This window comes from Trichoderma virens, assembly GCF_000170995.1.
Source record: "Trichoderma virens Gv29-8 chromosome Unknown TRIVIscaffold_80, whole genome shotgun sequence".
NCBI lineage: Eukaryota > Fungi > Ascomycota > Sordariomycetes > Hypocreales > Hypocreaceae > Trichoderma > Trichoderma virens.
In genome coordinates, this window is record NW_014013669.1 from 497,213 (window position 1) to 511,025 (window position 13,813).

The following is a 13,813-nucleotide window of genomic DNA, read 5'->3' on the forward strand; positions in this document are numbered from 1 at the left end:
TCGATAATATGGTAGTCAAAATCATGATACAAGAAACTTCCATGTTGGATTATAGCAGCTTCTACACCAGCTAATACGAAATTTAATCTATCAAGAGCTCAACTACGGAGTACCTATCTTAACTTTTGGGCTGACAGATAGGCTAAGTGATATTGGGCTCCACTTTAAAAGCCACTGAGCAGCACCTTCCCTCGGCCATCGTCAGGCGCAGCCTTGCCTTGCTATTGTGCCAAATCAGAATCCAACCTCCAACCTCTATTTTTCCTTTCGCCATCAGAAGTGAGGATAGAGGAAGAGAAGAGCATTTGGCTCAATCATCCTTGTTTCTTGTTGCGCACAACTTCGAATTTAGCCCAATTACGCATTTATGATATCCTTCATGATTCATTGATCATTTACTTTTTCTTCTTCTCCTTGGTTCCCTTTTTTCCTTCCAAAACCGAACCATGCTGTTCCCGGAAGAAGATGCGCCACTGCTAAAGACATGGATCGTCAAGCGCATCGAAAACACGTTTGTCTGCCCGCAACCGGGGATGCGCGCCGCTCCTCTTGATGCCTGGTTTGCTGTTCCGGCGCTGACCTCTCCTTTCTTTCTTGTATAGATCCGATGCAGATTCTGATGTGCTTGCCGACTATGTCATTGCTCTGCTCAAACACGATGGCGACGCCGACTCGGTGCGACAGCTTTGCGAAGCTGAGATTCCCGACTTTTTGACCGAAGGTTCGTTCGAGACGCGCTTGTGGTGGTGAAACCAGTTGCGAATGGGGGGATGTCGTACTGACTCGTTGATTCACTTTGCTACAGATCCAAAGGCCTTCCTCGACGATGTTTTCCAAGCGATCGCGTACAAGTCTTATCGACCGGGTGCTCCACCGCCCCCGAAGCCTGCCGCCAATGCCATTGGCGCTGCGGCTCCTCCTCTTCCTGCGTTTTCGGGTGTGCAGAGTGCTGCGCCGCACCAAGGTGGCTCGAGGAAGCGAGGACTGCCAGATGACATGGATTACGAGGGACAGCAGCCGGCGTATGGCAGGGGATACAAGCAACCCAGACGAGGCTCGAACCATGGGAGGATGGACGACTCTACTATGGGCGGATACGTGTCTGTGGACTCAATGCCAGGCATGAAGCACTTCGATCCCAAGAGTGCTCTTGAAACCATCATGCAGATGCAGGCTATGGGACTTCCCTATCCTGGCATGGCAGAATTCATGGCACAGATGCCTCCCGTTGGTGGTGGACGACATTCGCAGCGGCGGAGAGGACGATGTCGAGACTTTGATACTAAGGGATACTGTTCTCGTGGAAACCAGTGCATGTATGACCATGGGAACTCTTCCGTCTACGTCCCCCCCATGTTTTCCGGAGTCGAAGGTATGTATTGCGAGATTTCACTGACCAAAAGTCGAGACATGTAAATACAGACTAACACCCGTTTCTCCCCTCTAGAATACGATCCCAACAATGCTGTACTTGGCATGTCAGGTCAAGCCGCAAACCCTTACTCATTCCCTATGGACATGATGGGTCGTGGTCGAGGTCGTAGCGGTCGTGGTGGCCGCGGAGGACGTGGCGGGAAGAAAGGGGGCGCGCGAGCCCCCTTTTCGGCAGAAGGTCCCGTTAGCGATCGCACCAAGAGCACCATCGTTGTAGAAAACATCCCCGAGGAAAATTTCGATGAAAATGAGGTTCGCGTGTTCTTTTCACAATTTGGCGAAGTGGTCGACGTCTCGATGCAGCCGTACAAGCACCTGGCAATTGTGAAATATGACAAGTGGGCGTCAGCGAATGCAGCATATCGATCGCCAAAAGTCATTTTTGATAACCGATTTGTCAAGGTCTTTTGGTACAAAGAAGAAGGTGTCAAGGCGCCATCCTCGACAGCGGGGAATGGAGACGGTGTGCTATCTAAAATCAACGGCGATGGATCTGCCGTACCAACAGAACCTGAGGCTGAGATTGACATGGAAGAATTTCAGCGGAAGCAGGAAGAGGCACAAAAGCAGTACCAGGAGAGAGAAGCAAAAAGAACAGATTTAGAACGACAGCGTCAAGAGTTGGAGAAGCAGCAACAGGAGTTACTGGCAAGGCACAGAGAAGAAAGCGAGAGACTGAAAGCGAGACTGGCAGAAAAGAGTGGCGCAACGACAGATGCTAAAGCTACGGGGTCTTCATCATCAACGGATATGTTACGTGCTCAGTTGGCAGCATTGGAGCAGGAGGCCAAGATTCTCGGCATTGACCCTGATGCGGCAGAAGATGGGAGTGGCTACAGTTCGCGAGGTCGAGGATATAGAGGGCGCGGTGGACGGGGTAGCGACCGAGGTTTTGCACCTCGAGGCCGTGGCTCGTTTAGAGGTCAGGCGGGAAGACATGCTGCGTACGCTCAGTACTCGCTGGATAATCGACCAAGGAAGCTGGCCGTTGCCGGCGTTGACTTTACTCCCGCTGATAAGGATGAGGCTCTTCGACACTTCCTCTTGGTAAGTGAACTTGATTCGTTCCCCTTGGAGCAAAATGCTTTTCTGCGACTTGTCTGCAGAAAATGACATAAAAGAAGCCCGACTAACTCGTATTCTTCTTATAGAACCTGGGTGAATTCGAATCTGTAGAAACCACTGCTTCTGTCACATACGTATCTTTCCAAGATCGTAAGACAGCTGAGAGATTTTATTACAGCCTGAATGGCAAAGAACTACCTGGCGTTAGTGGCACTCTCGAACTCTCCTGGATCAACACCCCGTTACCACCCGTTGGATCCTCCAAAAAGAATGAGGATGCTGAAGATGGCGATGCAATGGCGGGATTGAATGACGATGAGGGGAATGCGGACGCTGGCTCGCCGGAAGAGCATATGCGGGAGCGACAGGTAGACATGGACTATGATGTCGGTGATGAGGAGGGTTGGGTTGAATGATGGGGGGAATGAAACGGTATGGAGACGAAGTGAGGAAGAGAGAAGGCATGGCAAGGGATAGTGTTTATAGGTTAGCGCGAATATGGCATAGATTCGACGCAAGATATACGAAAATGGATACAATATCATGGACGAAGGACCATTAGTAGTACTTGTAAGGAACTAAGCCACCAGTGTAATTAGACGGCATAAAGAACTACAGAGAAATTCTTGTCTGCAAAATTCTTGATAAAGGGCTTTTGTCTAGAAGAGGCAAGCAATCTGAATAGGCCATGCCGTGACTAAGGATATTCATTCAGCCCTATTCTATCCTCCATATGAAGATAGATAGACAGGGAGATGGGGTTACAACACAATGCATTAGGATTAGGATATAGGTAGTATATAGGTATATACTCATAATTATAGTACATACTTATATAGATATACATGCTAGCATGTATATCCTATCATGCCACTCCACACATGATTTTCTTTTCGCCATCATCCCAATTTCTCTAATGCTCCTCTCTCTCTCTGCCTCTGCTTCCCCAACACTCCTCTCCTCTCATGCCAGTCTCTATCTCTACTACTCATAAAACCATAAAAAAAACCAAATAAACATGTCCGCAGGCGGGGGTATCGTTGAGATATAATATATGCAATTCCAAAGTAGAACCGGGGCTCCATGCCAATTTCTGTGCCCAATTTTTTCTTTTTTCTTTCACCTTTGTGTGTCGTGAAACCAGCAAATGCCCAATGGATCGAAATTCGACCATTTAACCCAGATGTTTCGTTCCGTCCCGTTGCGCCCACCGCCCCGGGTAAAAATAGAACCCCGTTGTCATGATTTTGCCGCCGGTGTAGCTTTTTGTTGAAAAAGACACCGACTCCGCCTCTGTGCAAAAAAAAAAGCCGCTTTTTGTCATCTGTGCCAAAAACAAAACGAAGAAATAAACTATGAATGGAAAAGGAAGAAGAATAGGGAGGGTAATTAAAGTCATAGTCGGGAAAGAGAAAGCAATACCCAAAATTGCGGATTGTCCAATCCGCAAGGCTTTCAACCCCTTGGAGAACTATGTCAAGCCGAATTAAGCTGTGCCAGCGACGGGGACGGCGAGATCCTTGACCTCAAGCCCTTCGAGGAATCCGAAAATGGTGCTGTTTTCACGGAAATCATTGTTCACTAGATACCGTTAGTCTACTGGAAAAGAAACCAAGTGTGTAGAGACTTACCAATGTTAACGAGATACCATCCATTCATGATTCCCTCAATTAGCGCACGGCTAGGAGAGTCGGCATCATAGCACTTGGCCCAGTCGATACCCAGTCGGAAGGCCTCATCTCTCCAGGCCAGAAAGCTGACGGACTCAACAATGGTGGGCTGCACAATCTCCTTGCCTGGGAAGACTCCCCAGGTGACGGCATTGGGGGCGTCTGAAGGGGCATTGGACTTGAGCCCACCATCCTTGGTAACAGCATAGTAGGTCAGATTAGGGAAGTCGTCAAGGCGGCTAATCATCTCCTCCAAGAGGTAAGGTGGCATCAGCAACTCCAAGTAAGCCTTTTGGTAGACGTAGCCGTTTGAAGGTCCCCAGCCGTGAACAGGGTGGTTGGACTTGGCACCATCAACTGCAGGTTGCGAGTTGATGGTGAGAAGACCTCGCTTGTTGAGAGCCACAAGGTCATCCTTGATGGGATCAGCTTCGGCGGCAAGGGCTGACTCGCTCCAAGGCAGAGTTTCGATCTTCTTCTCAAGGTACTTGACAAATGTATTGGCAATGTCCTGGAGCGACGTGGGCTCGCCCCATTTCTTGCGGTTTTGCTCGTTGGTACCAGTCAAGCCAATGCCGTAGGCATCGAGCTCTCCGAAAGCCGGAGAGCGAGAATCACCCCATCGACCGTTGGGGAACTCGTCCCAGTCCTGGGTACGAAGAACATAGGACTTATTACGGTTGCGCCAGAAAATGGGACGCACGTCCTCGTCGCGTCGGCCAAAGCCTTTAGACTGCTTCCAGGGAAGGGCCTGTTTGAGGGGATTTTCGGGCGAAGGGGTCCAGTTAAGCTCATCGAGGACCATGCGAGTGGCCTGAGCAAGGTTCATGGTGTAGAAATGAAGATGGTGAATGCCATTGGCAAGGAGCTTCCTGCACAATTCGGCAACCAAAGTCTTACCAATTTCACGCACGGCCACATCGTCATTCTTGACTGGCTCGAGCAAGGTCATCCACTCTGGAGGGACTCTGCACTGCATGTGTTTGGCACGACGAAGGAAACTGGCATAGGTGGCAATGGGCATGATTCCAGGCAAGATGGGAACGGTGATACCTCGTTCGCGGACCTTGCCAACCCATCGGATAAAGTTGTCAGCATCGTAGAACATTTGAGTGACGATAAAACCAGCTCCCATGTCTACTTTCTCCTTGAGATGGTCAAGCAGCGATTCTTCGTCCTTGTTGTCGTCGCAGCCCTCAGGATAGCCAGCAACACCAATGTCAAAGTGGTCGCCATATGTGTCACGAATGTGCTTGACCAGATCGCGAGCGTACCGGAAGTTTCCATCTGCAGCAGTCCACGACTCCTGGTCACGGGGAGGGTCGCCACGAAGGGCAAGAATGTTGGTGCATCCTGCCTTGTACGCCTTCTGCAGGGCATCATTGACCTTGTCGAGTCCCATGTCAGTGCATGTAAGGTGCATGCAGGTCTCAAGGCCGTAGACGGCCTGAGCCTGAACAACCATCTCACAGGTCAGCTCTGCAATATTGCCACCGGCTCCCCATGTGATGTCGATGAACTTGGGTCCAAAGCTGTCCATGCGGTCCATGCGATCGTACAGATTCTGAACACCCTGAGCGGTCTTGGGTGGGAAGTACTCGAAGGAGAAGGACGGGGCCTTCGTCTTCTCCGTCTCGGAGACCAAATCCTTGATATGCATGTTGGGCGAGTAGCAAGGAGTAAGGCAATGTTAACGGGATCAGCAGGAAAGGTCAAGGGACGACAATGCGATTGGAGATGCGAATGGCAAAGAGTCAAGTTAATTGCTCATGCGCCGGAGGTTCCTATTGCTATCGGAGGGCGAAGGGTCAGCAAGGAAAGAGTCAGACTGGAGGTCGGCCACACGGATCAACCCACCACAGACAAGAGAGACCGCCAAAGGGCGAGAATTAATGAATGAATTGAAGCGATTTGGTGCGCCGCTTCGACTAGATATGCTGCAAAAGAGCGGCAAAGTCGAACCGACAGCTGTCGAAACAATTATTCACAAGCCAGACTAAACTCAACCAACGGCGCCGACAGTCCGCCGAGTGCGGGTCGCAAATCTGTCGAGATGGATTCGGGCGATTCTCGCAAGAGAGGGCCAAGAGGTAGGGATGAGAGGCAAGGAGGAGATCAGAGGGAGCAGAGGAGAGGATCAAGAGCTATATTGGATACAGCAGGAAGAAGAGGTGAAAACTAAGAGGGGGAGCACAAATTAAAGTAAAACGGCGTCGACGAAGATGGCCGAAATTTGTATGCGGAACAATGAATGACAGATGCGACCATGGGCCGCTCTCCGAATTATGGAGGGGCTGTGATTGGGCCAATTGCGGGTCACCGCCCGCCGAGTTAGGAATGGTGAAGTACTGGGTACCTGTGCGGTACTCGCAGGGTCTCCGCTTGTAGATACTACTAGGTACCTTAGGTAGTAGAACCGCCTGGGCATGCAGCGGTATTGACCAGATGCAGGCCGTTTTACAGCGGAATTATAGTAGTAGCATAAGGAAAAGACCTCACTGTTGCACGGAAATTCGAGAAGGATCTACAGGGCAAGGACTTGCTGATGGTGGCCGGGATTGAAGACGCAGGCCTGTTGCGCATGTAAGATGTGCTAATGTAGCGCAAGGATCAGTCTGTACTCGTACTCGTATAGTTAATATGGACGGGCAGTTCTAATGCTGTACAGTACAAGTAGGTGACGAGTATCTGCAGCCGCAACTGCAGCTGCTTGTAAGAGGGAAAGATGCAAACACAGAGTCAGTGTCTCAAGGGATTTTTGCTGACCATCCATGACGAAGCTGTCTTGTGCTTCCTCTTGGGGAATATCTCCGAGTCCCGCGATGGGCGGCCGATTGATTACTTGATGGCATTATGTACCCGCAAACTGCAACAACAACAACAGCAATCACTAAAATAAAAAAACCAACCTCTAATTAAAAGCAATTATGGAGCGGTAAACAGATGGCCATTATTGGTAGAGATTTCCCCAATCAACACGTCCATCTACTGACTAGGGATCTATTGATGCCAATCCAGGTGTTTCCATGTGATTCATCCATAGGCAGGCACATAATTTGTTGAGCACCCCTCCCCCGCTGTCATAAAAGTCGCAGGTGGAGGTACCCGGTACATCCGCTGTACTTGCTTCCGTCTGACAGGATCTCACCGCACTCCATCCTACCTATGACTCCGTATGAATCGCACACTGTGCTCCGATACTGGGTATCGTCACCCTCATTGCAACGTGCTGAGATGCGTTCATATTTGCTTTCGAAATCTACAAAAGCCAGATCATCTGCTTTACTTGCGCTGCCAATGACGAAATCGATGGTTGAGCCGTCAGACTTAAGGCTGAATCAAGCAAGACCTAGGTAGTATATTGGAGCTTCCCGCAGCCATAAAAGTCAAAATGGGTGCAGTGCAACATACACGTACAGTTCTACAGATACCTCTATAAGCACTGTGACAGCCATCTCGCATAGTCTGCCCTGTTTGGTCTCTTACACCGCATACACAACAGCCCGCTCCCTAATACTTGTCGTACCTCGGTGAATTATTTGCACTACTCTGTAAAACCTAGGTAGTTTGTCTTGCCTAGGAAAGCATTCCATAGCTTGGTACGGAGTAGCTTGCTGGCAATCAGCCATGCCGGCGACGGTCCGTGTAAGCCAACAGCGGTGTAATCCTCGATGCAACCCCGAAACCCACCGACAGAATTCACCGAACAGGCCACTTCACTGCTAGTACTGATAATACTGATAATGCTAGTATAACATCTGAGTTCGGGATCTGGTAGAGACTCCACGTGGGGTTGCGGAGATATATCTCGGCATGGATCCCATTCCTGTTGTACGGATACTCTGCACTTGTCCGACTTCACGCCCGCTTCGTTGTCCGCCTAATACCTGATGCAGGCACCCGCTCGTCTGCCGTCTTCTATAGTACGAAGATATATCACAAAGCGCTGGCAGGTAATACCAGCTAGAATTGGCTTCGGACCTCTGCTTCTGCAACAGGCCTAAACGGGCTGATCATCCTTCTTGGTCTTACGCCGAGTGAGCTGTCATATGCCTCACCAAAGGTATAGACCCGAAACTCTCTCAAATTCATCGTTTGAACAAGAGAGTGGAGAACAGGTGGCGCTTCAAGTCCGGATCCAGCTTGATAGATTGCACCCCCTCAAGATGGCATCCCTTTCAATGCCAGCGGCGGTGCTCCTCTCAGTCGGCGCCAGCGATTGCTATTCTCAATGACATCTCGGTCAAAGATAAACCACCATCGTTCAAATAACACCTGTCCCACTTCCCAGCTATTCGGATCATACGGATCGCCGCCATAGATGCGCACACCCTCTGAGTTATCCTCAATGTCATACGCAAAATTGACCAAGGCAAGCGGGCCAGTCGCGTTGGGGGGCCGCATCTCATCGGGCATCGAGAATATGTTAATCACCCTGTCACGAACTCCTGGCCACGGCAAAAAATCCAACAGCGGATGATGCGGCACCAGAAGCTGAGAGGCCGTGGGCTTCCATGCAAAGGGGAGCTGTTCACTCGGCGTGGCGGTTCCTTGGGAGAATGGAGAGACGGCTTCCAGATTCCACAATGATTGGCGGCAGCCAATGCGCTCTGCTATTCTCATGACGGCCCGCAGAAGTGTAAGTTCGTGAACAGGTAAGAGATAGCTGTCGGCAAAGCTACCATCCGACGACGACGACGGAGACGAGCTGTCCCAAGTTGGTGGTAATATGTCGGTCAAATTCCCATCTAGGCTTTCGCTGTTGCTGAAAACGAGACCTTCCTCTCCAGAGCTTTCCTCTGTTATTGATGTAGATGAAAAGTCCGAAAAAATTGATGTATCTGTAAGTAACAATGGCATCGACGCATTGCCGCTAATGTTGTTGTTGAACATGGTCGTAGTCCATCCCGCCAAGCTGAAGTCAATCTCATTCAGGCCACTAGTACCTTGAGACTGGCCAGAAGTTGAAATGAATTCAGCGTCGATTTCTCTGTCATTATTGTCCTGAGCTTCGCCTGTGATATTGCTAGTCTCTTTGATTTCTTGGCCCTTTTCTTTGTTCCTCTCGTTTTGTCGTCGCAGGCGCTTCTTCTCTCCTACACTCACGGGTAAGCAACATATTCAAGCTGGGGGTGTCGCCGTCAGTGTTATAATGGGCAAGGCATCACTGACTGTATCTGCGCTGTGCTAGCACATTAAGAATGCGTTTCCTCTCGGGCGCGTTTTCTTCAATGTCTGGCACGTCGAGGGCTGGAGCCGGCTTGTGAGTTCTCTGCCTCGAGCGCGGCTTACCAGTGTTGTTAGCTTGTGATGAGCACTCTCCACCCACCATGTTCAGCTTTGTCGGCAAACAGTTCGTAGATTGATAATTGTTGATGGTCGTCAATTGGATTCACAGAAAAGAACGGCTGTGTCAACTTGCAAATATTCTTGCTGTTTCTAGGCTCCGACATGATCCTTTGGGGTGGTTGGCTATTTATATAAATTGCATCCGGGAAACTAGAGCATAACGCTTTACGAGAGAACCGGTGCACTGTGGCGTCGTAGCATAACGGATATGGTATACCTATTTGCGCATATGACCTTAGCGTGCATGCGAGGTATTTTTCATCTAGTCCCTTGCAATGACCGTTGGTTTACGAACCTCATACAGTATGGCGCTTTCGAGCCGAGCATCGAGATATGGCAGATAGTGCATGGCTGCAAGACACCGTCACCTTGTGCTGTTTTCTTACATTTGTAGCCAGCTCTCGACGATTTTTATTCTAAATCTATGACTGAATTTAATATGAATCATGATTTAGGGCCACAAACTTTGGTGAGCGATATCTAACTCTGTAAGCCGGGCAAATTCAAGTCCGATTCGCATTTCCTCTGTTGCCAGCCAGCACCGGCCTTTGATAGGTGGTATAGAATAGCAGCTTGTATATGGAGCTGCCAGAGATCTTACCCAGGCCTCTATAGTACATGAGTTTATAGACTTTCTCGGTCAGTTACTTTGTGGGGCAGAGTGGCTGCCTTGATTTATGACGAGTTAGATGGCTTTTTGAGGTAGCATTCTAGCCTAAACAACATATATAGTTTGTCGCTAGACTGCATACTGATCTCCTCTTCCAGGCGATATAATCATTCATTCATAAGAGTGTGTCATATTATATCCTGCAGCAGTTGAATTATTGTCCAGATAGAAGGTTAATTAAGGTCCATAAAAGAGGCAGCTTGAGAGAATACGCGCGCCAATCAGCGCATTCTGACCACTCCAGGGTACGCAGGTATTGTACTACCAACAATGTGGTTCTTCGGCAACCAGATGGAACTAATGCATCGTCATGGATGTGAATTGGGGATTCTTTATATGGCTAAAGAGGGCACTCCTAACTCTGCCAGCAATGCGAATAGAGCGCCGGATACAGAGACCGGCGAGGAACTAACCTCGTATAAACAACACGGGTGTCGTTCTTCCGTTACAATGTTCGACTACATTGGTTAACGCTGCTCCGGCACCTTTGAGAACATGCCATTCCCCTCAGATTCCTCTTGGCGAGATTTGTTCGGTCGATGAGAACAAGAGAATATGATTCGCCTGAAATCACGACTGTGAGCTAACCACAAGGGCCAGGTGCTGAAGGATCGCTTGCAACTGTGCAGATGTTACGAAAAATAGCATATAGCCCCATCACGGAAAGTCCGACAATGGCCAACCCCTCCGGATAAATGACAGCACTTATGTACGATGAACTGCAGATTCATGCCTAGACTTGAACTGATCTAATCACCGGGACTTCGATGAATAACATTACCCGTGAACCAAAGATGATGATAAATAGCTTGCGCTTGAACCCACGAGGTTCAACGCATGGGCTCAATGCTTACTCCCCCGACTGACGGCATCTTTGCTTCTTACTTTCACAATGAAATCGTCCATATGTATCTGTACTGCGGCCCTGGCGGCCGTCGGGCAGGCCACAGCAAATCACCCATTGTACAAGAACCCCCACGCTTCCGTTGACGACAGAGTATCGGATCTGCTCAAACGCATGTCTGTCAAGGAAAAGATGGCTCAATTGATTCAAGGCGACATGTCCAACTATCTCGATCTCACATACGGCACGTTCAACAAAACGGGTCTCGAGTGGAATATGGAATACCGAGCCAATTCAGTCTGGACGGGTTATTATACCAACATGACCACAGTTAAAAAGGCTGCCCAATTGGCACAAGATTATCTGGCCAAGGAAACAGAATTAGGTCAGACTTACCATGTTGGGATTTCCTGATCAGCTTTATTAACGCCATTCAGGCATTCCGGCTTTTGTCCAGAGCGAAGGCCTTCACGGATTTTTGGGATTGAATGCCACTATTTTCAACTCTCCCATTGGTATGGCGTGCTCATTCAACCCCGAACTCGTAGAAGAGATGGCAAGGGCCATTGCGACGGAGAGTCTGGCCCTCGGAGTCAATCAACTTTTCGCTCCACTAGCTGATCTTGCTCGAGAGTTGAGATATGGCCGAGTGGAGGAATGTTTCAGCGAGGACCCTTATCTGTAGGCCTACTTACCCAAGGAATCCCATTTGGGCTGTGTATTAACACTGTTTGCTAGAACTGGAGAGATGGCATACAGCTTTGCCAAAGGACTTCAGGAAAAAGGTGTTTCGGCAACAATCAAGCATTTTGTAAGTTAAACTCTCTCAATAGCCCTGGAGCAAGTCAGCTAATTGTGGTTTCTTTACGAAAGGCTGCTTTTGCATCGCCGGAGCAGGGCATCAATACTTCTCCAGTACACGGCGGTGAACGGGAGCTACGGTCTCTCTACCTCCCATCATTTAAGAGAGCCATCATCGACAGCGGCGCCACTTCTATCATGTCATCTTACAATTCATACGACGGCGTTCCAATGGTTTCAAACTCGGAAGTCCTTACTGATATCCTTCGAGGAGAATGGGGATATAAATACTTCGTCATTTCCGACGCTGGTGGCACTGCTCGCCTTGCCAATGCATTTTATGTCTGTGAAATTAAGGACAATGACTGCATCACTCTAGAGGTATGGTAGAAGTTATGTTTCTTCAAAAAGTAGAAAAAACTAATGATTATAGGCCCTGCCTGCTGGCAACGATGTCGAGATGGGTGGTGGATATTTTAGCTTCGAATCTATCCCTGAACTGATTGAGTCCGGCAAACTAAGTGAGAACGTCTTGGATACCGCCGTTTCTCGTGTGCTTCGCGCGAAGTTTACCCTGGGACTCTTTGAGAAGCCTTTCACCGGAGTTTCCGACAAAGACATCTTCAAGTACATCAACACCAAAGAACACAAACAAATAGCCCGACAACTTGATTCGGAGAGCATTGTGCTCCTTGAGAACCACGGAAATGTCCTGCCCTTGAAGAAGGATGCCAATGTCGCTGTAATTGGTCCCATGGCTCATGGCTATGTCAACGTGAGTACAACAATAGTATTGAGATTTCAGGATGGCTCAGAACAATTTGCTGACGCGTGAAAATGTCCAGTATGGAGACTATGTAATTCACACTGCAATGACCCGAGGCGTCACTCCCCTCGATGGCATCAATTCTGTCAGCAAAGGCAAAGTCACGTATGCCAAGGGTTGTGAACGCTGGTCTAACGACGAATCTGGATTTGACGAGGCTATTGCAGCCGCCGAAGCATCGGATGTCGCCATCGTCGTTGTTGGAACCTGGTCTCGCGACCAGAATGAGCTTTGGAGTGGCTTTAATGCGACTACTGGTGAGCATATTGACGTCAGCAACCTGAACCTCGTTGGTGCCATGCCTCGCTTGGTCAAGGCCATCACCGAGACTGGAAAGCCTACCATCGTTGTCTACAGCTCTGGAAAGCCCATTACCGAACCGTGGATATCGGAGGAGGCATCAGCACTTGTTCAACAATTCTACCAGTCCGAGCAAGGCGGTTATGCTCTTGCGGACGTTCTATATGGCAACGTCAATCCTTCAGGAAAACTCTCTGTGAGCTTCCCGTATGATGTTGGAACTCTGCCCATCTACTACGATTACCTCAACTCTGCGCGGTCGTACCCCAATCCCGGCCATGTGTATGACAACGGCACAATCGTCTTTGGCAGTACATATGTTCTAGAGAATCCCACTGCTCTCTACGAATTTGGATATGGCTTGTCGTACAGCCAATTCAAGTTCTCTGATATTTCCGTTTCAAAATCTCGAGTGTCTGCATCTGATACTGTAACTGTTTCTGTGAAGGTTACAAACACATCACAACGAGATGGTGCAGAGGTTGTTCAGCTTTACGTCAAGGATGTGCTTGCGTCTGTGGATGTGCCACGATACCAGCTCAAGGGCTTCAAAAAGGTCACTGTCAAGGCTGGCAAGTCTACAACAGTCAAGATTGACCTTGCAGTGGAGGATTGGGGTCTATGGAACCGCAAGATGCAGTACGTGGTTGAGCCTGGAGAGTTCACTGTGCTTGTAGGGAACTCAAGTGAGAACTTCCAAGGCAATGTAACAGTCACCGTTTCGTGAAGTCAAGTTAGATTAAAGATAGATATAGTGGTGGCAAGGGGGAAATTAATAGAAGAAATACCGTCTCATTTACGTAAACAAACGTAACGTTAGTGTCTTCTATTTAACTATTTGCTCACATTGGCGT

General features: G+C 49.0%; 4 protein-coding genes across 4 annotated transcripts; 2 read left to right on the plus strand and 2 right to left on the minus strand.

Annotated features, from left to right (window-relative positions):
• Positions 1-446: 446 nt before the first annotated feature.
• Positions 447-2,915, plus strand: TRIVIDRAFT_48782 (uncharacterized protein; the record flags this gene model as incomplete). The annotated part of the gene is made up of 5 exons (XM_014099104.1): positions 447-511; positions 603-721; positions 806-1,372; positions 1,448-2,481; positions 2,586-2,915. 5 exons carry the CDS (start codon positions 447-449, stop codon positions 2,913-2,915), a joined length of 2,115 nt encoding a protein of 704 aa, XP_013954579.1.
• Positions 2,916-3,277: 362 nt separating this feature from the next.
• On the minus strand, positions 3,278-6,341 carry TRIVIDRAFT_90038 (uncharacterized protein; the record flags this gene model as incomplete). Its single annotated transcript, XM_014099105.1, has 3 exons — positions 3,278-4,080; positions 4,131-5,959; positions 6,027-6,341. 2 exons carry the CDS (start codon positions 5,827-5,829, stop codon positions 3,986-3,988), a joined length of 1,794 nt encoding a protein of 597 aa, XP_013954580.1.
• A 1,989-nt stretch (positions 6,342-8,330) lies between these two features.
• Positions 8,331-9,501, minus strand: TRIVIDRAFT_48367 (uncharacterized protein; the record flags this gene model as incomplete). The annotated part of the gene is made up of 2 exons (XM_014099106.1): positions 8,331-9,265; positions 9,342-9,501. The coding sequence occupies 2 exons, from the start codon at positions 9,499-9,501 to the stop codon at positions 8,331-8,333; spliced, it is 1,095 nt and encodes a 364-aa protein (XP_013954581.1).
• A 1,579-nt stretch (positions 9,502-11,080) lies between these two features.
• TRIVIDRAFT_58670 (glycoside hydrolase family 3 protein) lies at positions 11,081-13,686 on the plus strand (the record flags this gene model as incomplete). Its single annotated transcript, XM_014099107.1, has 6 exons — positions 11,081-11,417; positions 11,470-11,713; positions 11,771-11,843; positions 11,906-12,214; positions 12,267-12,602; positions 12,673-13,686. 6 exons carry the CDS (start codon positions 11,081-11,083, stop codon positions 13,684-13,686), a joined length of 2,313 nt encoding a protein of 770 aa, XP_013954582.1.
• Positions 13,687-13,813: the final 127 nt, after the last annotated feature.